Here is a 27,134-nt window from a genome sequence, read left to right as displayed (position 1 = left end):
AGAAGTCTATCGGAGTTTTTTTAGAACAAGAAGTAATTAGCTACCCCTGTGATTTATTTCCCTATCCCTGTTAAATTTCTGGTCAATATCAACTGAGCTATTCTTCCTTCAGTTGTCTTCTTGATGACCCTAGAGTCAAGAAGATCATCTGACAGGCAGAGGTTCCAATATTGAACCTTTTCCAACAACGAATATTACATCCTCCTTGAGGACGTGCTGTACACTATCCTGGCTCTGAGTAATGTGAATCCATGGAAATTTTGCAACTGAGTTTCTTTTTAATCTCACTTTTTAACGCCTACTTTTTTTTTTTTTTTTTAATGGTGATGGCAGCCAAACATTGGTGAAAAATATAAGAAAACTGCAAGAACAAAATTTAAGTGAAAGTAAACTGTGTGACTCAAAAAAATTAAAAGTATAAAAGTACATCAGGTAGAATAAAGGAAATCCATAGTAATTAAGGCATGTTACGAAGCTGTAGGAAAAAAAAAAAAAACAAACAAGAAAAAAACAATCTGACTGAAAAAAACATTTTCATGTAACTTTATAGCCAAATGAGCCACCACTTATTTGACAGAAATAAAACTGGAGGTGTGCACAGGGGACACCAGGCATTCATTTACTGCATGGTTCACCTGCATCTTTTTATAATGGTAAATGAGCTGTTAAATAAACTTTCCAGGCATAGTAAGTTCATCAGATAATCCCTATGACAAATGTTCTCACTGAAAAATTCCATCGTTTAGTTCACACAAACTGACACATTCAGAATTAATAAAGACAACATTTCCTTTTTAAAGATCAGCAGATGTGAAATAATGGCTTATTCCTGTTATTTAACAGGACTCTTTGTCAAATTACAATGGATGCTCCTGTTTCCTCACACATATAATTCAACCTAACTTTTGGCCATAAAAGTTACAAAGCACATTTGAGTTTAAGAATTCTGGAAATTTAACTTAATTTTCAAAATAATGACAATTCCTTATTTCTTCTCACTCATTATTTTAATGAGTTTGCAAGCCAGTTCCCTTTTTTTTTTTCTGGTTTTGGACAAGCACTGTTCTTACGCTTATTTCCTTATCTATGCAGTAGCCAACAACTCCACTTTAAAGTATACAAAGCTATTTATATTGGAGGAGATGAATTTAAGAGATTATTTTAGTTATGTGATTTGTACTGTTCTCTAACATAACTTTTCATTTACTTCTATCATATAATAAGTAGATATGAAATCTAGGTACAATAAAGATAAACTGAATAATGATAAATAAATCCAAAATCTTTATTAAGTATTCATCTTTGCTGATTTAAAAGGTTAGGGGGGTTTTATGTTATATGACAATGTATTGTGGCAATAAAACATTTATAACCTGAAGTGCAACATGATCATATTACTGTAGGTGAATTATTCAGGTTATCTCCCAGAAGTACTATGCATCATGTATTATGTATACACAACATATGGGATAGAATTAAAGTGTTTCAGAGAATATGTCTTCACAAATGGTCAGATATAAGCAAAAACAATTCTAACCATAAAACACGTTTGTCTTTATTCTCCATCTATAGAAGTTTCTGAGAGTGACTAAAATAAAAATTAAAAGTAAAATGAAATAGCTCTTCTGGACAAAGTGTGTTACATGATTAAAAATATTTGAAGTTACATTCACCATTTTTTCCAAGGTGTAAAAGCAAATGACCCAATTTACATTTTTCCTTTTCAAATGTTTCTGTCCCCATAAGAATACAAGATAATGTGTAATTTTCCATGTATAAAGTAGTGATTGACCAGAACAGAGCTTTTATATGTCTCAGAACCCCAGGATTTTGGGTTTTTTTTTGTTAAAGTAACTTCAAACATCTGTGTTTTTCCCCGTTACATAGCAAACAAAAAAAAACAGTAAGGAAAAACTATGTGCATACAGAAATCAATAGGTCATTTCTTCTGACTTCTATAGCACCAGCGTTTCACCCTGTACTTTGTATAATCGCACAGTTCATTGAAAAAATTTCTTTATCTGTAGCATTTCTTCTGCTTTCACTAGAAACAGTCCAGTCAGCAGACAGAACACTTACCCATATTTAAAAGAAAATCCAGTACCATTTCTTCTTTGCTATGGCACATTGTAAACATTGTATTGAAAATCATTGGGGAATTACAGTTAAGGAAAGAAAGAACGTCCTCTTAAAAGGAATACACACGTGAAATAACAGAGCAACAGCAGAAACATTTTCCTGAGTGTCCCCTCTCTTCAAAGTCTCTCATTTGCAATTCTCGCAAATGTCATCCACAAAAATGCCTTTGAACAGGAGAAAGAGTGGTGGTGGAAGCAGAACACAGAAAGGAAAGGGATCTGCAGTTGACAGACACGAATAGGCAAGACATTTGAAAGAGTCACATTTTCTAGAAGAGCTTTTATAAAACCAGTAAACTAAGCTGGAGAAAATAATAAAATAGATAGAAGGATGCAAGATGTGAAAGACAAAAAAAAATTACAGTTTTGCATTTAATAATCTGAAAGAAAAAACCCTGTCTGATTGTAGAGTCATAACAGTAAAATATTTCTTGGATTTGTGGTGTATCACCTGAAATACGAAGCCACTTATTGAGCATTTTATACCAGTTGAGGAGCCATTCCATATTAAGTATTTCAGTACCTTTATATAACTTATTCATCTATTTCTACATATTTCTGTGACATTCATCACTATTAAAACTGGCAGAACTATCATTTTGTAAGCCAAAAACCACAAGAATATTAATATTTTCTTTCATTTCAAAGTATTGACTTTCACCAGCAAAACAAATAAGTGAGAAGGAATAGCAGCAAGGCAAGATATAATGATCTCTGCTATTAACAAAAAAGAAAACAACGAAGCAAACTCCACCGTCAAAATACGAACAAACCCGAAAAGAACCCAGACCTCTCCAAAACCACCTCTCAAAAAAAACCACACAAACAAACAAACAAAACCAAAAAAAAACCACAAACAAAAACAAACAAAAAACCCCACACCCAAACAAACCACAAAAAACTGTTAAGTATAAGAGCATGCCCCTCCATAACACATGCCTAAAAGTTTTTTCCATTTTTTTAAAGCCTTCGCTATTGCATTACTGAATGGCAAAGCCATGCTTACACAAGGTGCTCTGATACGCTTATGTCTATGGAAACATTAAATGTGTTATACAACTCATGCTGAAATACTTCAAGGTCTAATAACTACTACCAGATTATAAAGCTTATATATAATACCTAGGGTGTTTGTTAACCCGACTATGAAGCTAAACTGTCATTTTGCTGACCATGAAGCTAACACTCATTCTACTGTTAGTCTTCAAATATCTGTGATCCCTTTGATTGACTGCCCCCATGTATAATTCAGACACATGAACATTAAATTACTGGAATGGAAATTACTGCCAGTTTTTCAAATGTAAAGTTCTGAAATTGAATATACATGAATTTATCTGAGTGTTAAATCAAATTCTTTGGTTTGCAGAAAGATTGATGCTAGTTGCAGCTTTTCCTTTGCAGTTTATACTACAACTCAAATAAAATAGGAGTCATTACATATATACTGGAATTTGGCAGAGACAGCTGTCCTCAAATCCGAAAAAATTCTGGTCTCAGCAGCCTGACAAGTAAATCACTTCTCGCTGCTAGAAATGATAGCTTCATTAGGTCAAAGCTGAGGCTGCTGTTCCAGCACATGGAGTAAGTACTGCATTTGTCTGGATTGTATCTGGCTTGAGGATACCCAAAGGACTTAAAATTCTTGTCTTTCTGGCTACTCAGCCATCACAAGCAAAACTCTGTCTCCAGTCCCCAAAAGGGAGGATTCCTTGCTGCAAATAAAGGAAAAAAGAAAACCCTCACATCACCAGCATTTCAAAATAAACATCTTCCCACACTCATATTTGTAAACATAGTGATAGACAATTTATATTTTACAAAATTCTTTCAGTCGACAAGATCTGGAAGCACTTTGCAATCTTAACGAAATGGTATGGGCAAGCTGTACACAAGAATCACACCACACACTGCTGCAATGCATCCACTTCAGCTTTAAATGTGGCAACTGTCATGAAAACAGTAAATGATTTGTAATATATGTCAGAGAAGAAAATAATGACATTGGAACTGGAATTCTCATTCTAAGCTGTAAAAGTGATAGCAAGTTTGACTCTAACTTAAACCCCTTTTTATATAGGTTTTTTAAAAATTTATTTAAAATGGATCTCCCATTGCTATCTTTTAAACATTACACCTTCCAACTGTAAAAATCTGCTGAAGTTGCTCTACAGACAAGTTTCCAACCATTAAGTAGTTCCAAGACATAAGCGGGAGGACTAGCTTTGCCCAATGGAAATGGCACACATAAACCAGCTGTGCAACAGTATAAAAAAATAATTGGTCCCAGAGGAGCAACAGAAAGAATTTTATTGCCGGGAGTGGGTGTCTGTTCTGGTTTTACTAACACTCAGTAATGTATGCATGAAATCACATCCAGAGTGGTACTTATGTGCTGTGGAAACAATGTTGTCTGCTTCCTTTTGCTTGATAACTTATCCTGTGTATGTTAGCGACTGCCTTCATGTTGAAGATAAAAACCTTTAGCAAAGGTAGAGGGATCAGATGGTTCGGGCTCATTGTGTTGATCTTACAGCCTCATTTTGCCTTGGAAAATGGCACAGTACCTAACTACAGGTCTGCAAGACAATATATTAGATGGAAATGCCTAATGCTGATCCCTCTAGTTAACTGCAGTCTCTGTTACTAAGAGTTCATTCACATAATAAATCATAAAAAGCTAGAAAAAACAGCCTGAAAACTCTTACCCAAATGCAAAAAATTAGAAATTGTATTACTAATGCCAAGCAGTTTCTGACAAGCTGTGTTAGGCTATCTGGTGCTAGCTAATGAGAGAAAAGCGCAGGTAGCTTTTCATCCAAGGAGACTCGTTTGTGAAGTGTAGGTACAATTCTCTCCTGCTTCCAGAGAAAATGAAGAAGCTTGGAAAGATTCAATAAAAATATAAAGAGTAATATACTTTTACCTTCGAGGATCAAAAATGTTCTGACAGGTATTCTGTTAGCTTTATTTATTACTGTTATTGCAAATTGTTGCCACTCAGTTGAAAATGAAAAGAAAAACACACATGAATTAAACACCTTGAAAAGTGTAGTGGAAACCACTGTCAAAATAACAGAAAGTTTTAATCCATTTTAGCTGACAGTATCTATCTGAAAATCCATGTATAGAGTCCGACTTCTAGGAAAGAACTCCCACTTGTAGGTACAATATTCACTTCATCTTCTTACCACTCTGCTCCACACAGGCATAGTCTAATTTGTTTTCTTGTAATTTTGGAATCGCATTTTGGCAAAATGAAGAATCACTTCATTCTCTGTGAAGAGCCATGCCAGACAAGCACAAGCAAACATTTCATTTCCTTTACAAAAAAATCAAGTTAAAAAAAAACTCTCTGCTTAAGCTCTGAATATCTAATAAATTATCTCAGCTGTGTCACTTTGATTATTTGTTATTTACAGATCAATGCCATAAATGAACACAAGAGGCAGCGTAAAACAGCTGATAAACCTTTTTCTCAAACATTTACAGTAGAAGAGCATCAGAAGTTGCAGTACAGAAAACCTCAAAACACAACTAGACGAAAAATGTTAAGCTAGAATGCTTGACAAAATACTCTTGTTCCTGTTTTTGTCTTTTTTCATAATTGGGAAATTAAACTTTGATTAAATTTTGATAATAAGGAGCTTTATTTAGTGATACAAAAGTTAATGGAAATTACATACCTTAGAAGACTCAACATTATTTTGGATAAAACAAAACCTTACTTTGTTGTGTCTACTTAGAGATCACATTTTTTGCATTTGCAAAAACCACAAAATAGTATAAAACTGTATTGTGGTAATCAGACAAAATGCCTCTCTCCAAGTAATTACAGCACCAGTGTTTTTTAAATATTCTTTTTAACAGCTTAAAATATTTAATGACAGAGACTTTGTGGTGCCGTAGTCCTCCCTAGATTCAGATTATATATCGTGCTTGTCCTCCTTTAAAGAAAAAATAAACCCAAATAATTTGCTATTCATTATAAATTGGTAAAAGTTCAGCATCCGGTATGAGAAGCTGTCTTAAGAACTGCTGTCATGTATCCTGATCAAAGGGCTTCTTTTTGAAGAAAACTTCTGTTAAGTCTAATGAAGATAATAACCTTATTTTGGTCTTGGTACAACAGGATGAATTGAAACAGTACAAGAACTGATGTGAATTTCTGTCCACACTTCACAAAAACGTAGCACAGTCAGCAAACTTCCAAAGGTGATGTGCCAAAGTCTGCTTTCCTTTTCCAAACTGGAGGTTAAATATGCCTGTAGGAGCTCAGCAGGGGCCAGCAGATGCTGGCACTCAAAAAAGCTATACACATCTGAGCAGCAGTTTCTTGCCTCTCTGCCAGGCAGAGGCTGTTGTTTCCCACCACGCTCCAAACTAGTTATTAAATGTCTATATGACACTATAACTCTAACTGCTATGAGCGCCTATACAGGGACATGGATGCTAAGAGATAGCAATTGAAGCGTGCCAGTGTCATTCCCAATAGTCACCACTTAGCAACATCTTCATCTGTGTCACCTACAGCATCTACATGTTTCATCTGGTGACCATGGTACCTTCATAATAACCACTGACAATATCTAAGACTCTAAAGTAGTCAAATGAGCTGCCAGCGTAGGATGATTTTGGCTACGAAGCTGATGGCTAACTGAACTCCTTGCTGTTTGTCTGCAACTCATGATTCTCTGTCCAGGGCTAGAGTTCAGACTTGAAAACTGTTGAGAGTTATAAAAAGCCTTTTGAACAACGCTGGCTGCGTACTTCCTGCCATTATCAAGATGCTGTTATTTTCATGTATTAAGTAAGAGCATGCAGAGGTACTACTGGCTTCCATTGTCCTTGTCACAAAGTCCTAAAAGTGCTCCCCACCACCACCAGCCAGCCGTGAGCAGCACATGCTCCAGGGGTAGCTGCAGAGATCCCAGAAAAAGAAGACTCTGGTATTTAACATGTTATCATTTCAAAACCACAAGCTCCTGAAACATGAATCACTGCCAGCTGGGAGACTATTCTGAAAAAATATACCTGTGTGCTTATCTTGCTCTTACACTGTTCTCCAGAAACCCACTGTTGGCTGGTGTCAGATACTGGGCTAAAGAGACCTTCAGAAGGACTTACCATGGATATTCTTATATCCATTACCAATGTAGGTATTTTGAACAATATCTACGCCTGTGGCTAGCACACTCAGCGGATGAATTTTTTGGAAAGTAATATAAATTCTGCCTGAAAATGTCACAATCAAGCCAAAACCTCACTGTTGCCATGATATACCTCTATGTAACTGCAATTACAGTGGTTCCAAGCAGAATAGTTGGAAAATGTCAGTAAAACAACTGACAATGATCTGAGTTAAAAAGAACATTGGTGCCAGATTCAGCAACGACGTGCTGTATCTGCTCAAGTGCTGCTCATGACGAAGAGCAAAGAGAAAGCTACTGCTGTTGCTGAGGCCTTGCAGAAAGCTCAACACAGCTTGAAGAAATGGTACTTTTGATGTGACTGAAATGGTATGCTACTTAAGTATAAGACATTCTTTAAAAAAATACTTGTTTTTATACTTGAAAACGTTTGTGGTCACAGCAGTAATTGGTTATCTATGCCAGCCAACCTTCCTACCACGAATGTGTTTATAGTACCAAAAAACTTCTCAAGTCTAATGTAAGTAATTAAGCATCCATGCCAGCAAAAGCACTTGCATGCCTCTATAACTGCATCTACAGTAAGATTTTTTCTAGGATGGACTATGGCCAAACAGCAAGCTAAAAGCTAGCACAGGAGCGTGTAGATGGGAACTGCCCATATTGCAAGATAATTCTGTCTGCAGAAAGAGGAGGAAATGCATTCCTCAAAGTATGTGTTATACCTGTGTAAACATTCTGTCACTACTAAAACAAAGATGAGTCTTTCTGTTAGAAACTACTTGTATTAGTATAGTGAAGTGTGACAGATCTCATTCTTTGGCACTAAAGCCAACTAGCATAGTCTACCTATGCTCCCGTTATCTACTGTCTTTAAGACAGGCTAAATACATCCAGATCATCTGTTTGTCAGGAATAATTTCTGGCCTGTGCTAATTCCTATACTATGCCTGAGAGTCATCTGGGAAAATTTTGCTTTGCGTGGGTCAAAGGTACACCAGGGACAATGGCAGCAGTTTCACAGGATGGGAGATCTGTTTCCATCTCCCTCATCCTCCAAATACCATTTATTGGTACAGAAATAATCTTATTTCTTATCTTAAGTTGTTGTATTTCCCAAACTCTTGCAAAACCAGAAATGGCAACGCAAATTCCTACAATACTTTGTGGTTTGTCCAGCATGCCTATCTAATGAACAGAAACATGCTACTTAGCATTTATATCCTTTTTACTCTTAAGCCCTTATGATTAGCGCTAGCAAGGGGAAATTTCTATTAAGAGAGCACACAGTTTCATTGAAACAATTTTTAGATATAGTTATTTAGATATAATTATTTAGCTACAGGCAACAAAATATTTCAGTACATTGCTAAACATATAGCAACAACATATTTCTCATAACTAAAAAGACAAATAAGAGAAACCTCTTAGAACAACACACTGAAACTCCAGTTCCTTCATATTTCATGGTCAGGGTCATGTTGTTTGATATCAACTGTGCGGAAAATGTTTAAAAGGAGGTGTATTCGCTGAGACCCCTTACTGATAAAACAATAATGACATCTTTAACCTTTAATTCCTTTGCCGACTTCAAACAAATCTCACACCATTTTTAAAGCTGGTGGTAAAACCACCAATGAACTCACCTGTTAAAAACCTTCTTTCACAAAAGCAGGAAGATCAGGTTACGGTCCACGTGTGAGTGAGTGGAAGGTAAGCACCAGATATAGCAAAAAAAACCCTAACCTTTCGAGGATCGGAAGTGCTTGCTGGGTGCCGTGAAGCCTCTTGTCCCGTGCACATTCACAGCTGCCACACGGAACTGGTACCACCTGCTTGCTCGGATGTCCGGCAGCCGAACCCGCTCATCCGTAGTCTGGGGAGGAAATGTCATGTTTACTTTCTTTGTTCTGACATGGCTACTTGTGCTATCATCTCTCATGCAAGACCAGTCAGTCAGACTGAAGGGCAGGGGTTGCACTTCTTTAATACACGCAGTGTCGCCAGGATGCATGCAACCATCTCACCTGACTCTGAGCATCGTTCTACACTACAAACCATTTACAGCTGTGAACAAAATCATATAACCACTCAATTTTACAGTGCATTGCAGGTGTTTTCTGGAAAAAGTAACCTTTAGAAAACCAGTGAAGCGTTAAATTCACAAAATTAGTTTTCCAGTTATCACAACCTTCACCAGTGTACAGCGTCTAGCTGTTCGGGTGCTGACATTTCAGGGAACTCGTTGCCCCAGGTCACAAGACTCATTTTTCCAGTTCTCAATTCACAGAGAATCAGGGGTCCAAAATGGTTTCACGAAATCCAGAGCTGTGAGAAGCTGCCTTTTCTGGTTCACAGGAAACACAAACCCCTCAGGTAATGAATGTAAGCCTTCTTCAGATCTTTGGCACTTATGTCAAAAAGACACTCACAGCCTTAACTCTTCCCTGCAGACTTTTCTCAGGTCATAGGAGGTGACCTTTTCTCCAACAACACCCACTGAGACTCCTTGTGTCATGAGTTCAATATCCACCTTCTGTGAGAAGCGCCTTAACCACTGAAATATGGCATAAACATAGATGCACTCTGAACCCTTTAAGTAAGAGGTGCTTTATGTGCTCTTATTCTGAGCCCTGCTTTCCTCTGCTTTTTTTCCCCTCTAATCTTTGAAGAGCTGCCTTCTGCACTGTTTCTTATTTTTCCTAAGGTCCAAACACCAGAACTGAACAGTCTTCTTGTAACCACTGAATCACTGCAATTATAGAAGATGAAGCATTTTTGTAGAACTCTTCAGAAACTCATCCACTTGTTGCTGATTTTACTTTTACAATTACTTCTCAATTATCCAGTTTTCAATTTATTTTAGGATGTCATGTTTATTGTCTTTTAATTAAATTCTTTAATCAAAATGACACATGAACCTGAACCAAATGTCTTGCATATGTCTACTATGCAATCAACACTGATTATCATTACTGACCAAACATGCAAGCTCATCAAAAATGTAGACACATCAATTTATTTTCACAAGCTCTGTTTTCTAACACTTTAAAATCCACCTTCCCTGTATAGGATTCAATGCTACTTGCAATGATGTCAAGTACTTCCCGAAAAGACACAGCATCATTTCTGGTTTTTGCCCTCTTTCCAAACTGTGTAGGAAAGTAGCAACTGCTGACTTAACCCAGCCAGAACCTGAGGGAGTTGCTTCAGCTCTCCAGCAATGGTACTTTTAGAGCCCTGACCAATAAAATTTGTAGATATTACTCAGTACTTAATCTCTTCATTTAGTGACAAGCAAAATTTAGGGAACAGGTATCTCACTTGTGTTTGCATGTAAAGAAAAGAGAGCCTTTCTGAACCGTACTATAGACTGCTCTCAAACTGGCAAGAGTTGTAGACTTTGAGCCCCTCACATGTTGCTGCTACTCAGAGTCCTTCTCCATTCGGACGCCTGTATTTGTCTTTTCAGCTCCTGCAGAAGCAAAAGTCCCTATGCTTTCATTGTCTGCTTCATATTCTTTTTTTAGCTTTTATGTTACCTGTAGAGTACATTCTCTTGTCCAATGAAGGCGTTCCCCACGGGAAGAAAGAACCTACCTGAACCAACTTTTACTATTCTTTCCATTTCATAGAGCACTCAAATGTGCTATTTTTTTCCAGCGTGCAGTCCCACCTACTCAAGAACTTGCAGATAAGACATGACAGTGAACTAAAGTAATATCAACTATATTAACAGAAAAATAAATCACAGATGTATTCAGACTACTGCTGTAAGTGAGATCATGGTCAGGACCAATATCTAATTGCAGTTAACTGGTTACAACACTGTGGGTTCTTAAAAACAGATTTGCTGAATTTAATTACAAGGCAAGCATAATTTGCATAGAGTTGACCCTAAATTCCTCAACTAAGGAATCTTGCATCAGCTTATCTGTTCTGCTAGGACTGATTAAAATAAAATATTTCAGTTGTTTCAGTCTCTGTGGTAACCATGAAATACTGTAAGATCAAATAATGTGCCAATCCATATCATTAAAATTATTTTAATTTATGAACATGCCTCAGGCCTGTTACTTTCATTATTAATTTTGTTGGCAAAGCTTCTGTTAAACTCAATGGCATGCAGGAGGTGTATCTCTAACTCCTGAATTATAGATTTTAAACTACTTTGGCACTTCTAAGCAACCTTTACATAGATATAATAGATTTTGAGAAAGAGCTAAAGACTATTGAGATATCTTATACTACCTTAATGGTAAACTGAATTTTTTGTTTAACTGCTTCACTTAGTTCTCACTACTTAAGTATCTTTGGAGCTGTGATAATAATATTCATAATATATTTTTTAAGAATCATAAATAAAAGACAAAAGATTGGCCTTCAAGTCATTATGGGATCATAATTTCTATTTATTTTGGCTATGCATTACCTATTTACTGTGTCAAAGCCAACTTTCAATCCTAATAGGCATTTCATTTGGAATAAAATAACAAATGCATCTTCAGACAAAAATCACTGGTCAACATGTCCATCTTCAGCATCATCCAAAGTTCAATGAAGACAAGGGAAAGTCCCCATTTACTACATTAGGATACAGCTTTATATAAGAGCAGCACACAATAGCAACAACATAATCTAGAGAACACAGAGAATAGTTTGACACTCCTCAACAGTGCATTTCAGGTCAGAGGGACAACAGGCCACTTCCAGTTGTCAGAAAGAAAAAAGTGGTTGGGCTTTCAGGTGAAAATTTGTCTGAGATTTGCCCAAAGCTGCCCCATTTAGCAAGCACTAACAGTTCTATTCCTCTTCCAGCAGATCTTCACTATTTAAACCCTGAGCCCTCTCCTGAAAGTGTTTCCCTCATTCCCTTTCAAAGGGGAATTATCTGCTATACTCTTCAAAATTTCTACAGAAATCTCCTCCTGCTGCTCATACAACTGACTAATGATTAAACAACCTACACAGAGTACTTTAATCCCATCCTTTGTCTGAAAGGCTAGGAGAAAATATAGCCTAGCATCTTGAATGTTGTGTGCTATTTTGAATTAGGACATGTTCTACATTCATGAGCAAAACTGTTCCTCAGAGAATGGAAGACTGAAAGCTAAAACTTCTTGTAAGGGGAAGGTGGGATTAGTTAGGATGGGGAGGAAGAAGCAAGAATTTATGATCCAGCAGCATAGCAGTTAGGCCATTTGGACAGGATTCTTGTGTTACTACTCCAATGATTTTTTTGTTGTTTTGTTTTGTTTTTTTATATATATATGTGTAAAAATTAGTGTAAGAAGGTCTTCGTAGCAAAGACTGGTACAGATGACTCTCCCTTATCCAAAGATTACAGGAATCAATGGACTTTTTCACTGTGTTCATTCCTTCTCTTTCACACTATCAATCCTGGATTCCTTTCTGTAGTGCAAAGGTTTAGTGGAAATAGCAGAGGACAGCCTTACCCTGCCTAGTTCAGAGCTCTACACCTTCCTTTGAAACAACACACAGCGATAAAAGAATTTGCAGTTCAGAGAGTGAAGAGCGACCATCCAGGATATCAGAAGAGCTGAGTTTATGTTTCCTCTGATACAGAGAAACCTTACAGTGCTGCATCCACTGCTCTATCAAAGCACAGCAGATCTCCCCTATTTCATGCAAATGCAGTCCCGCACAAGGTGGGCACCCTCTAAGAATGCTTACAAAAGTAAGTCCCTCCTGGAGATGGAGAAAGAGATCTTCAGTGTACAGGACTTGTGGTTAGCTCCAGCAGGGATTTCTCACTGTCAAGGGCTGAAATACCTTTTGTGATCCTCAGAACAAGAACTTTAGGTCTGTCAGAAACTAAGTTTTAAAAAAGATTAGTTCATAGAATCATGGAATGTCCTGAGTTGGAAGGGACTCACAAGGATCATCGAGTCCAGCTCCAGTCCCTGCATATGACAACCCCACAGTTCACACCATGTGTCTGAGGGCGTTGTCCAGTCTCTTCTTGAACACTGTCAGGCTTGGGGCTGTGACACCTCCCTGGGGAGCCTGTTCCAGTGCTCCAACACCCTCTGGGGGAAGAACCTTTTCCTCATGTCCAACCTAAACCTCCCCTGGCACATCTTCCTGACATTCTCCCGGGTTCTATCATCAGTCACTAAAGAGAAGAGTTTGGCGTCTGCTCCTCCTTCTCCCCTTATGAAGAAGCCGTAGACCATGATGAGTTGTCCACAGAGTTTTGACAATTCCAAAGTAAAGCACTAAGGTTTGTCACAATCAAGCTAGTAGTAAATACTGCTCCTTATTTGTTTTAATAAAGGAATAAACTAGTAAGTAATCTGCATAACTGTCTGCCCATATGTATATGTACATATAAATTGGGGTGTGTGTGTATATATGTGCACACACTCACATATTTGACATCCATTCACACATAACAGATGTATTCTGTCTGAAAATAACTGACCTGGCATATTTGAATTAATTTCATTAATTAGCTTAATACGATTAAATATCTAAGTTTCCAATGTAAACAGTAATACTATTATTTTTAGAAAGCATATAGCAACAAACAGAATGATAAGTTTGTTCACAAGATACACAGTATTCTCATCGATGGTGCAGCAGGTCCTGCTCTGCTAGTTAAACCTTAAAAAACAATAGTATAAGAAATTTGGCATAATCACTTAGGACACTGTACATCATAGCTAACTAGGTTAACTAGTCGCTTAATTCCTATAGTTTTTATATTAACCAATAGAAATTAGTCAAATGGTTACTTAAGTTTTCCCAAAAACATGCAGTAGAAAACTAAAGTTAACAAAATTCCTTCTTCCTGAAGTGAAAAATACTAAAATATTTTACAAGATGTTTGCTTTCTTTATATATTTGGGGATTTAAATAAATAATGTATTAATAGAGTGAGCCTTCCTTAAAAAGAAAACACCGAGAAAGACTGATAAAACAATAGCATACAAAGGAAAAATATGTTTTCAAAATAATTTTTTCAATACCAAGTAAAAATTTATCTGAGACATGAGAAATTACTTGCATATTGACTCATGTAAAGGCAATAGAAAACAGCAAGTTTTATTGAAAATAAACACCTTAAAATAAAGTTATTGAAAATTATAACCCAATTTCTTCTTGGACAGATAATAAAAACAGAATTTCAGATGAGGACCTCTGATAAAACATTAAAAAATTTCTTATAAGAAGATGCAAACAACAACTTTGCATAATTACATTACATATGGGCATAGGTATAGAGAAATTCAGATCCTCATCCACAGCCTTTTTGAACTTCAACTGCTTTTTACATGCTTTCCAGCTTAAGTTGCAGAGTAATGGAAGAGCCAGCATCATCTCCCTTGGACTGAGATTCCTCAGGAGTTCTCAGCTGAACGGCTGAGTTCTTCACAGTCTTTGCCTATAATTAAGGTCTATACCACAATGTTTTGGAATTATATGAGAAAAAAATCTCAGCTATATGGACAAGAAAAGCCCAGAGGCTGTGCACACAGTCACTTTAATCAATCTGGTTATCCATCCTTGTTGCTGATATTGGAAAATAAGTTCTATTGCATGCAGCCACACTTAACAAATTTGACTGCCTGGTGGGATGTCTGCAACTACAAACACCATGGAGGTACATCAGTCTGTAGAGACAGAAATTCTGATTACTAGCAACCCTCAAGGAAGCCCAGGCTGTATGCCCCATAAGGTATACACAGTTCACAAAGCCAGTCAGCCATCCTGAAGCTTGTTCTGGACTGACATCCCTAGCGGGTTCTATCATGCAACCACGCACACATCTCTTATGATGCAGAAGGGACAAGGAAATTCTGAGATGTCAGTTGGAGGAGGTTTCTCCTGCCACAGTGATTAATTCAGTCCCTTCTGCCCATGTGTAACAGACCCCCAGGAACCGCCGCTGTCAGGATTCTTAAGTCTTGCACAGGAACACACTTCTGAAACACTCTCTCCTGTACAGCCACTGGAGGAAGGCAGAAGTTCATATATTCTCCACTACTGCAGAGCATATATAGTGCATGTTTCCAGAAGTGTGTATAAGGTCTGTTTCTGGGATGAGAAAAAGCACAGCACTGTGCGACCTTTGCAGCCTGGATCCACCAGCCAGAAGAGCTGGCCTTCTATGCTCTAGCACATATACATGGCATGATAACAGTGAGGAGTCTTTCAGGTCTGGCTCTTTTTAGCTACATGGTACTTTCCTGGTAGCAAAGGCAGAGGTTATTTCCTTAATATAATGCAGATTGAAAACCCGCAACTTAGCTGAGAGACATCAAATAAGTCACTGAAACCTTATCAGATTTGGAGGTGTGCATATTCCCTTGGGCTTGCACAAACCGGGTTTCATGCCAGACTCTGTTGCAGGTGACTTTTTCTGGTTAAAACTCTAATACAGTGACAGCCTCCTGTAGCATCACACTGAATCTGAGAACTTCACTTATGAGTGTTCAGTTTCACAAGCTTGACATTGTTTTAAGGTAGGTTTTTCCTACACAATCTGAATTGAGAATGAGCACAGATTGTCACAGAATTTGAACTCGTTACTTTATTTTGTAGATGGTTCTATTTATTCTCTCTGTCCATTTTTTCCTAGCTATAATGACATTTTGCAGGTCTTTTCAAAATCAGCTTTTTACTTTTCTTGTCAGTAGGGATGAGGATGAAGCAGTTAAGATAAACGATTGGAACTCTGCCATCCAGGTGGACTGTCAGCATGGTAAAAAACAGATTGATACTGGGAAGGAATTAAGTGAAAATTTATGCTCTGTTGGCTGCTTCTCCTTAAGAAATGTTTGCTCATGAATCTTACATTTTCAGTCTGGATTGCACTGAGTGATAAAAGCATGACATCATAGTCTTTTATGAACTGAAGGGTAACCTGAAAAAAACCACAACTTTACAAAGAATAAAGGTTTTAGCCTTTTTTCACTCTTTGTTTTATTTGTTAAAAAATAAACAGTCTTCTCATCCGTTTTATTTCTTACCTTTTTGATAAGACTCAAGCCATGCCTTGGAGACTGTGCACGGAGTCCTACTGACCTCAAAAGGACTATGTCTCTTATGTGTTTCCTTCAATGGATTTTGGTATCTAATTCTACATTTTTCAAGACATTGTGGCTTTCAGAGACTTTGGAATCCCCATCTGAATAAATCATAAGTATGTGCTTACAAGAAAGTGCCACTCACTGGCCTGATGAAAATCAAGCCTCCAGCTAGTTCTATAGATTTTTATCTATAGAGAGAAAACCCACAAAATAAATTCATTTTGAAAACAGAAACCTCTGAGTAGTTTTTTCTTTTGGGGAAAAGGAAACCATTACTTCCTTCTTTACTGATATATTCCCACATTTTTTATGGAGTCATTTTTAACACATACCAAAAGCATTTTATGTTGCTATAACTGAAAAGCTGGAAGTGACAATATTGAAGCTCATTTCCCTTGAGTAAATCTAGTAAACAATGCACTGAGCAGTGAAGTGAGCCCTTGGCGATCTGGATTCTGTCTGCAGCTCTGTCATGACCTGGAGAGAGACCCTATGAAGGGCATGAGCCTCCCCACCTGTAAGCGATGTATCTCTTATTTGATCTGAAGAGGACATTTAGATCATGGTCTGGAAGCTAGGGATCCATATTGCTTTACAAAGAACTGACCTGTGCCACAGTTTGCCAGTTAGTAGCATCATCCTCACTTGGATGGATTCCTTGATTCCACCTCCTCTGAACAACATAGATCACAGGCTCAATGGAAATATTGAATTTTGAAGACCACTTCACCTCCAGGTCTCCAGACTGAAGTTCCATGAATTTTAATTCTTTCCGGGGTTTCAGTGGAACTCCTGTAACAGGAACATGCAGATGAGAATATGTAAGTAATTTGAAAGATGCAATTAAACCATATGTAGATGAATCTGTATAAAAAAGTAATTCTAAAAAAGGAGGTTGTTGATCAGACAGAAGGAAAAAAGGGGGAAATGGGTAGGCTGATGAGTATGGGAGCTTCAGAAGTGCACAGAAATGAGCTTTCTCTGCTAATAGTAAAAGTTGTTTTTAAAAAATCTTCAATATTATTTATTTATTTAATTAAAAAACTAAGGGATCTGAAAGTTGTAAGCTAAAACTGATCTCACAAAAAACACTTTCTGAATATGCTTTGATAATCTGGAGAAAAATCCCTTCGATCCCGAGAAGTATCAACTATACCTGTTGTGCAGTTTTTACCTAATTTGTCCTTAAACACATCTAATGACAGAATTTGCACAGCATCACATAGTAATCCGCTCCACCACTTCTCTATGCCTACGATTAGGAAGCTTTTTCACTAATTTGTTTAGTCTCCTCCACTGCATCTTAAACTCCATACTTGTCCATGATGTTCATGGATTGTGGAGAACAGATTCTTGCTTTCATCTATAGACAAGCCTTTTATGTACCACAAGACTGTTCCCATGCCTCTCAATGTTTTCTTCTTCAGTCTAATAATCACAGTGCACTTCATTTTCCTTTTAAATCAGTGTTTCTAGACCTCTGATCACTCTCACAGTTGTCTCTGGAAACTCTCCCATTGGCCCACTGCCTTTCTCCAGAATCAAGCCTAAACCTGAACTCAGACCGTGTCTAAGGTCTTACTAGTGTGGACTAGAGAGGAAAGATTATTTCAGACAACTTATATTAGTCTGATATATTTAAGGAAGCTGTCTCCCTTCTCCATGGCAGCATGATCTTAATGACTCACATGTAACTGTATGGTATGATGTGTCACTCCCCACTGTTCCCTAAAGATCTAAGAAAGGTAACTCCAAGGCATCTTGGAATCCATATGTTGTATCTCACATATACTGTCCAATTGTTACATTCCAGAGACAAAGATGTCTTTCTAAAATTTTACAGTAATTTCTCATTACACAGTGAAACTGAAGGACAGCTATTTCTGTTGTTTCTACTGATGGTAACAACACCTTTTTGAAAATATCTGCAGTAGCTTGAAGGAAAAAACAACTCTTCAAATTTGGCATCTTTTGATTAAATCAACTAATCAAGTGTTAGATACTTTTCTCTATACAGACTTTAGGTACTCACATATTTGAGTGTGTAGCATTTTGTCACTTCAGGATATGTCACAAATAAGATTTCTATGCTGACATATAACCTTCTTAGTAAGTTATCGCATGCACTTTAGTTATTTTGTCATTTCAGTGGGTGTCCACATAAGTCCAGCTGTATGTGTTGGTTTGATAAACTGTTTCCTACTCAGCCTGCCACAGATGACTGAGTAATAAAATTTCCTTAGGTGAACAAACAGTTTCCATATTTTAAGAGGTCTTCTCCTAAACCTGAATATACAATTAGCTATAAGTAAATGAAAACTGATATTGTAGCCCTTGACAAAATCTAAAATTAGCCTGAGGAAAATCGAGTATGTAAATCTGGTTATCGCAGCAGTTTAAAACCTGGATAACCGTCAGCAGCCAGCAGTCTTAGTCTAATATAACGAACATCACAGAACATGTCAGTTCAAATTTCCACATTTAAAAATCCTTCTTCAATTATGATGTACAATAATCCTAGAATTTGCATGTTAAGAAAACTTCCATCTGCTTTGCATTAGGGGCAGTTGGATTCACTTGATTGCGAGTATCTCTGCCTCTCTGCTGGTAGGGAATTGCGTGCAGATGGAGCACAGCAGCGCAAACACCGAGAGCACAGCACAAGCGCATTTCAAAATACTTTTGTAGAACGAGCAACATCAATTTAATATCCAGATGTGTAGATCCAATTACTCTTCAATGTGCTTTTTATTATGTAAATGGTCAGCCCTTTCATCTTGCTGGAACAAATTAGCCCTCTGAAGCCTGCAGTGCTTAACTGAAGAATTCAAATCACTGATTGCTCTATGAGTGCAATACCAGAGTCCAGGAAAAATGTTTCTAAAGGTGTCTTTCAAACAGCACATGCATCTCTGTGCCACAAAAAATAAAAGCATGCTGGGCCATCATAAGAATCTGTATCTTAAATATTAGTTCCCCAGGAATTAAAAAAGTTTCCATGGAAAGGTTTCAGACAGCAAAGGATACATTCATGGCATTAGTACAATTGTAAACACAGTTGTTCAAAGACTCAGAAATGTGTACTTTTAAAACTGTACACTGTTTTTTAAATACAAATCTGTTTTTCTGAAAGCATGAAAGGAGCATTTAAACTGTGGGCGACCATCTAGCTGCAGTTATCCTGTTACGATATTGTCATACCAACATACCCTTTAAATGTCATAATCTACTTTTCACAATTTATCTTGCCTAGATCTGCAGTTTGGTCTCCTGTATGGATTGCTCCCTTCCGTATTTCAGTCAAAATTAGTTAGGCTGGTTTAGAAAGCATGAACCCAAAATCTTTATTAAAAAGAGGTCCTGGAAAGTTCACGCAAGTAGGTGTATCATCACACCTGAGAGACCACTAGCTTCTGAACAGGAAAAGGGTGATGGATAATTTTTTCAGCTGTCACTAGTTGCGTGTAGAAAGATACATATCCTTGTCCTTATTTGGGGATGTATATGCGCATTTAGACAAAGTGAACCTGATCATGCATTTTCCATCCCTTTCTTTTCACTTCTTTTTCTGCATTTTTAAACTATTTTATTTCTAAGCAGAAATATTGCTTCTATTTCTAAAGTACCACATCTACTTTAGGCACTTACTGTTATTTATAACATCACAACGTTCACATATAAAAAAAAAAATTAGGCTATGGAGACGGGAGACATTCTGAAATCCTGACTAGTTGAGACGACCTAAAAGACGTGAATAAGGCAGATGACAGAAGAGTAGTAGAGATGATTCAATACCTCCAGTAAAGGAAGAATGTGAAGACTATGTAACTGAATAGTAATATTCCCAACAGAGATGAAAAAATACAATGATAACAAACAGTGTGAAGATTATAGTGAATGCAAGCCAATAAACAATCAGAATAACAAGTCACTGGACTTCTTAAGTTAATCCAAGAACACTTGCAATATATGACTTTGGTGGCAGGGTACTGCCATTAATATTATTCTAGGACTGGGCTTCAGCATTCAATACTAGAGGGCAAATCCAGTTTGTACATCCAGCAAATCAGATGGGTATTTTATATCTATTGTTGTAACTAATCTCCAGAGCCTGATTAACAGTAAAACTACAGGAACTTCTGTAGACTCTTAGATGCAATCTGAGTTTATTTTCCAGCTGTGAGTGCTGTCAAAATGATAAGAATAAGTACTAAACTTATTCAATAGATCTTAGTCATGCTTGCAGAGTTTACTCTTCCTTAGTGACAGTAAGGTCATTTATGCCTGGAAGAAAGGAAGAGCAAGCCTGCTCCGATTCTATTTGTCCTTTGTTGCAGAAAGACAGGTTGAACAGGCTAATTAGCTGAATTCATCAGCTGAGAAGGCAGTACGATATTGGGCTTGCCCTTCCTCTGCAAGACATATATGTTCTTACAAGCAAGCACCTCCTGCAGATAGGTGATAAGATGTTAGAGAAGGTTAGTTCTGCTCCTATATAATTAGGTGAACAGTACTAGACTTGCCAGTGTGCAGTTATATATCATATCATACCCTGTCATATCCTGTGTCCTCTACAAAAGCATTCTGTCTTGTTTCCATGTCTTTGTTTGTTTGGTTGGTTTGTTTTTAATTTTTCCAGTTATTGCATTTACTGGAATGCTTTGTAGTTGTGGTATTGAGCCTGATGATGTAAATTGTTACACATGCAATATGAATGGCAGTTTATCAATATGGCCATTTTTATCTAGAAGACAAAAGAAATAACTAAGCGATCCATTTTAGTTATTTTAATTTTAAAAGGTGCTGTGTATAAGAGTGTATTAATTGCTTATAGCTTTAAAGGGGCTGATCTGAAGTCTCTTGGAAGAGAATTTTGCTTCTGCACTGAAAATCTGGATCACAGTACGACCTGCTCCTCAAAATACTTTGAGTAATATCTTCATCAGTTTTATGCTTACTCAACCTCTGTGACTTCTAGATCAAATGTTCTCCATTTATGTAAGAAAATAAGACAGTGCTTCCTGATGGTCCATCCTGTACACTCAAAGACAGGATTCTAAAGTCAAAGCACATTATTTCTGACATACATTCTCATCACTAGGGACATTCAAAAAGATGTATCAACATTTCAGCTAAAGCAATGAACTTCAAAATAAAATTACCATCTCCTTCACATATTTCTCCATTTTTCCATCCACAGATGGAAAACAGTCTGGATTTGGACCTAGGCCTGAATTTTAGTTCAGAGTTCTGCTGATTAGGCTCTTCACAGAGAGCCCATGCTATCAGAAGCATAACCGATTAGGATTTAGTTTTTTTTCACCGAAATAAGGAGAATGGATTTCTAACAGAACATTTCAACTCTGTGGAACAAGAAAATGCCTTTCATAAATGCTCACTGCTCTGCATTAGGAGCACATTTTCAGAGTATTTCCATGTATAAAGCTTTTAAATTCCAACAAATTAATATCTGGAGTTTGTCTAAGCAAATAATTTCTTAGTCTGTATGTTCTTGCCAACAGATGTCAAGGAGAACCTTTTTCATTGAATTTCAGGACTCAATTAAAACTTTTGAATAAGATTGCCTTAGATTTAAATAATGAATAATATATATGTGGATATTATAACTTTTCACTATTTTGTTCTTAAGTCATTAAGAACATCAATGCCAAACACACTGCACTGGTTTGTTCTTTTACCAGATTATCTCCCACTTCGTATTTGGTAGTTCTACCTGTTTGGCTTATAATCATAAATGTTATTTGCTATCAGCAGGACTTGAACTATTTATTGTTAAATATTATCCTGCTGCATTCTCTCTCATCTGCATCAAATTGAGATTTCATCTAAATCGGCAAGTTTGTTCTGCTTAAGATGATTCATAATAGCCACATGTTTACATTCCACAGATTTCCAGACATGGGCTTCATAAGGGGGGAAAAAACAACACAAGACAAAACAGAAACTTGAGCAACATTTTTCTCTGGCGTTCTACCCTTTCAGTGTCCAGTTATACCTTTCCTAGGCACCTCTCTTTTTTTTTACCCACCCATACAAACTTCTATGAAAGGAAAGTCCTGTTTTTCTAGATGTTATTGTGGCCTGAAGTTATTAGCCCAGTATGAGCACATACTAAAAATGACTACCTTTGTACAGATTTTTTGGAATCTGGCACGTATGACCGCATCCATTGGAACAGCATTTCTTCACCCCGGAACATTCACTGTCAGCTTCACAGCTTTCAACACAGGCAGCTGCAAAACCACTGGCCTTCTCAGGTGCTGGGCAGTCCCCTTGCTTCACAGACAGGATGTACTTAAGGAATTCACAGCTAGTTAGGCATTCATAATTCTTCTTGGGAAAAAGAGGCTAAAGGAAAAACAAAATAATTATATAAGGTTTTCAACAGGAACAGAACTAAAAAAAATATATAAAAAAAAAAAAAAAAGCTGTACATTTTCCAAGACTTTCTGAAGGAAAATTCAGATTTTTGGGTTTTGCAAGACTATCCCTGAAGGTTTACATATTCAAGCCACTTCTAAAAAAACATTCCAAGTACAGAATGATGAATTCCCTCAAGTAAGACCACCATCTTTAATGGAATATAGTTGTTTATATCTGCCAGCTTTCCCTTGTTTTCTTCACATTGGCTGGCTACAAAGTTGCTCAATGGCAGATTAAAAACATTCCAAAAATGAAGGGGAAGCAATGGTCAGACAGTCTATTTTTTGGACTACCCCACATTCCTCCCTTTGAACCTCATAATACTTTACCCACAATATCTGATGTAATGCCACTCTAGATAAATAAGTGAAATCTTGTTTCTGTATACTGTTTGAACTGAGCGGGATAAGAGAAGATTTTTCAGTATCTTTATGTTGTCGCCAGCATATTAGTAATTGTAGAACTCTTCATGGAACTGGAAGTAATTTCTGATAAAATGATCAGCAGAAAACACAGATTAAAGTAAGCCTTAAACATATTGATTAAAGATCAAAGTAAATGCTACTTCTCTGAGAATTCAAGTCCTAGATATGTGAGAGGTTGCTTCAAGGCGTAGACATCTCTGAGACCACTCAGAGATTTGCAAGGTTCACCTAAAATTGTATTAAAAATAGCATCTAGTACCCTGGGCAGAACACCGTGTGTGATGTTGGAATTTCATCTCCTCTTTTATCTGGTGCTTTATTTAGTTTGGTGCAAATATGGCTAAAGCGATTCCCTACAAGTGACTGGTAGGTCTGTAGACGGACAACCCATGTAACTGGGGTTATCTACGGCCTCTCTTTCTATCTCAGATGAACCAAAAGCTTTACACTCTGACAGATCTGATTTACAGATTCCAAAGCCTACACAGGAATTATAACTCACTCTCCATCCAACTATTCATTTAACTTCTGCAACTTCCTTCCGTATTTGAATGTTTTATTTTCTCATTTTTACTCTTCTCATATTTCTGGTGAAATGAGAAAGACTCTTCACCATTAAGGAGGCCCAAGTGTCCCACAGACTATGTATCAGTTTATTCTCCAAAGTCACATTTATCATCTTGTCCTATAGAACAGTCTAGACTTTTTGAGTTAGGCTTTTAAGGACACGTGTGGGCGTTATGGCTTAACCAGCCTAAAGGCTGCAAATTGAGCAGTCCTCATTTTTCATCTCGATCCCAGTGATCCTTGAATATGCATTCCTGCTGTTACCCCACACTGGAAGGCACCTGATCCCATGGTTAGCCAGTTAAGAAGCTAAACCAGCAGGAAACTTAACTTATAAGAAAAAAAAAAAAAGAGTCGAATAATGTTTTTCCTTTTTTTCTTCACACATAAGGTTCCTTTAACATCAGCACACTTACTCAGTAGATAAGAAGTAACATATCAAGCAGGGACCTTGAGTAACACAAAGCTAAATTTTTATTTCCAGATTTTTTACAAAATACAAAAAGATTGAAAACAATCTCAAAGGAAAACAGCCTCATTTAATTCAATCAAACAATGGCTACAGAGCATTCATGAGCCTGAGAGAAAGTGGTCCCGTGCTTTTGTGTGTGTGTGTGAAGCTAATTTCAAATCCTAAAACATCACAAATTTGCAGCTACTTAATTAAAAACTTCATAGCTCCCTGAGGCATTATACGTCCTCAAGGCTTCTCCTCCTCACCCTATTTCACAGCTCATTTTTCAGTTAGCTGCTAAATGTGTTGCTCTTCATTATAGGCCTTTGAAGTTCTAAATTTAGCTTCAACCACAAAACACTAATCAAAGAGGGATGCTCACTGTTTTTAACTACAATAGAACAGTGTTCTACAAATGTTTTCCTTTTAAACCAATTTTATACGTATTTTCACCCATATCTGGAAACACACAGCCTGAGTGAGAAGTGATATACGAGAATGGTATAAATTAGATCCACTAAAACTGCTTTATTACACTACCCTAGAGTTTTCTATATGAGGAAGCAGCAATTAATCTGGGTTAAAAAACTCTTTCAAGGACTGGTTTTCATGAGAAATTCTTACTTTGTCTTCTAATGTAACTACATAAATCAGTAATCCCGTAATCCCTATTTACACATATTTGGATCTAAATTTTTTTTAGTTGACATTACAGCTTTTCCTAATCATCTTCATGGTGCTCAAAATCATCTAAACATAAGACATGCTCTTGTACCAGCAAAAGAGTGCCCATAGTGATGAGGGAGGAGTTAAACCAGTATATCAGTGAGATCAATATATCAGTTAAGGTCACTTCTATTTTTTTATAAACATCCACATCATAAACATCCAGATTCATAGACTTAAATGATGTTGTATTTTTATATTTATTTAGTTATAATAAAGCAACTTTCTATTGAGATGATACTTGCATTTTATATTAAAAACTGTAACAGCTGACTTCTACGGACTCAGCAGAGCCATGTTCTAAATCCAATAAAACTATCTCCTTTTTTGTATTACTTTAAGTGATGCAGGTTTGCTTATTATTAACAAGGTTATTCTGAAACATGAAATTATATTAACAAGGTTATTCTGAAACATGATCCAGAAACAGTTTTCCAAAACTTGTTCTTAAATAATTACGTATTTTCGTAGTAATCTTCTGAACTACGAATCCACAATCCAGTTACTTCTGAAGACATATTCTTTTAAAAATCAGATTGAACTTCACATACAGAAAAGCCATCATCTCTGGCTACCTTGCACAAGGATTTTTACACAATGACATTTTGTCTTTTAAACAAAGGTACTCTTTCTTACACACGGCCAGAAAAGACAGAAGGGTGTGTGGTAGAAATAGCAACTTACAGGAGGGATTTAACAGCGCCTTCTGAGAGAAGTTATATAAATGCGGCTGTATAAAGTCTTAAAACTTCAAGTTGAGCTAAATCATTTGGTCAGAAAAAAAAACCATTTTCTCTTAAAGTCAGACTTAATATGGCTAAATTGTCATATGTGTATCCATTCAAATGAAGGCAGATGCTGTAAAAATCCCATGTTTGTTAGCTGTCTGCCTGAAGCTAATATTCAAAGGAAAAAGACAGCTAGAACAAAGTGATAAAGTGTGCCCTTGGGCTGACATACCTCACAGAAGCTTTGGCAATGATTTTTCTTCAGGTCCCAGGACTCTTTGCAGGGCTCCAGGCACTAGGAAGAATCAGGAGGCAGAGAAGTGTCAGGAGGAGAACGAAAGAAAAAACCACAAACGACCCCTTTTCTTCTCCAGTTATTTGTTTGGTCCATAGGAAGTTAATAACAGGCTTTAAAAATCCACTTCTCCTGAGGATAAGATTGTGTCATTGAGGTATGGTGTAAGAGCAAGGTCATGCCAAGGCATGGTTAGATTACAAGAAATATCTTCAGTATTTCTTACAGCACAAGGCAATTGCCTCACTTGTTTATTTGCCATCCTGTTTTCCACCTTATTGAATCTAGGTCATAATGCCATTTAACACTGTGTCACCGGATCACAGAGACAATGCCAAAAGCACTACTCTAAACTAAAGAAAGTTAAATCTTCTTGCTGACCAGCCTAAAGATTAGATGGGTACATTGCCTTCCCAAGCAAGAAACTATTTCATAAAGCTATGGAGTAAACTCAGCAGAGGTTCAATCACTATTCCTGTATAAACAGACAATGTTCACTGGTCTGTTAGCAAAACCACTTTATTTCAAGTACCATATTATAATTTCTTCACCTTCAACCCCTACTGCAATGGTTATACAGAGAGTTGAGATTCAAACTCTGCAAACCAGAGTCAAGCTTCAGAGCACAGCATAAAGAAAAAACACACCATTAAGAGCATTTACTGCAGCTGAAACACAAATTTAGACTCACATCCAGAAACCTTTTCCTTTGCTAGATATATGAACTTGGAAAATACTAGCTTTGCTGGGAGTTACCAATAACCGATCCTTCTGGTAACAGTGGAAAGATCATTATTGCACGAGAAAGAAAGGTCTTTGACACACTGTTCACTATTTATATCATTTGTTTCTCTTATACATAGTAATAGATTGGATATACTTTCCAAAACCAAGCATGAATACATATAGGTGCTATCTCAGTTGTCTACCTGTATCATTAATGTACTGAAAAAATAAGCTTTTAAAAGTTGGGCATTTTTTTTACTAACAACAAAGCCTGAAAAATATAATAAAATCATTAGCCACAGATGTTACATATTTCAGTACCAAAAAATGCCACTCAAACATTTTCACTGTATATATTTTGGTATTTTAGACTCAATTCCTACCTCTTCAGAATTCACAGTCTGCTGTATACAGAGTAATTAGAA

At 36.9% G+C, this 27,134-nt stretch overlaps 1 protein-coding gene across 1 annotated transcript in view; it reads right to left on the bottom strand.

Moving 5' to 3' along the window:
* ANOS1 (anosmin 1) overlaps positions 1 to 27,134 on the bottom strand; it is a 141,744-nt gene that overhangs the window by 40,143 nt on the left and 74,467 nt on the right. Inside the window, exons 3-6 of the mRNA XM_065856196.2 lie at positions 25,921 to 25,983; positions 22,491 to 22,713; positions 16,952 to 17,136; positions 9,035 to 9,164 (exon numbers count right to left, since the gene is read on the bottom strand). Coding sequence (XP_065712268.1) covers positions 9,035 to 9,164; positions 16,952 to 17,136; positions 22,491 to 22,713; positions 25,921 to 25,983 — 601 coding nt within the window. The remainder of the gene's footprint in view (positions 1 to 9,034; positions 9,165 to 16,951; positions 17,137 to 22,490; positions 22,714 to 25,920; positions 25,984 to 27,134) is intronic.

Source organism: Patagioenas fasciata, chromosome 1 (assembly GCF_037038585.1).
Source record: "Patagioenas fasciata isolate bPatFas1 chromosome 1, bPatFas1.hap1, whole genome shotgun sequence".
In the NCBI taxonomy this organism is placed as follows: Eukaryota; Metazoa; Chordata; class Aves; order Columbiformes; family Columbidae; genus Patagioenas; species Patagioenas fasciata.
The sequence above is the reverse complement of the archived record's forward strand: the minus strand, read 5'-3'. Positions and strand labels throughout refer to the sequence as shown.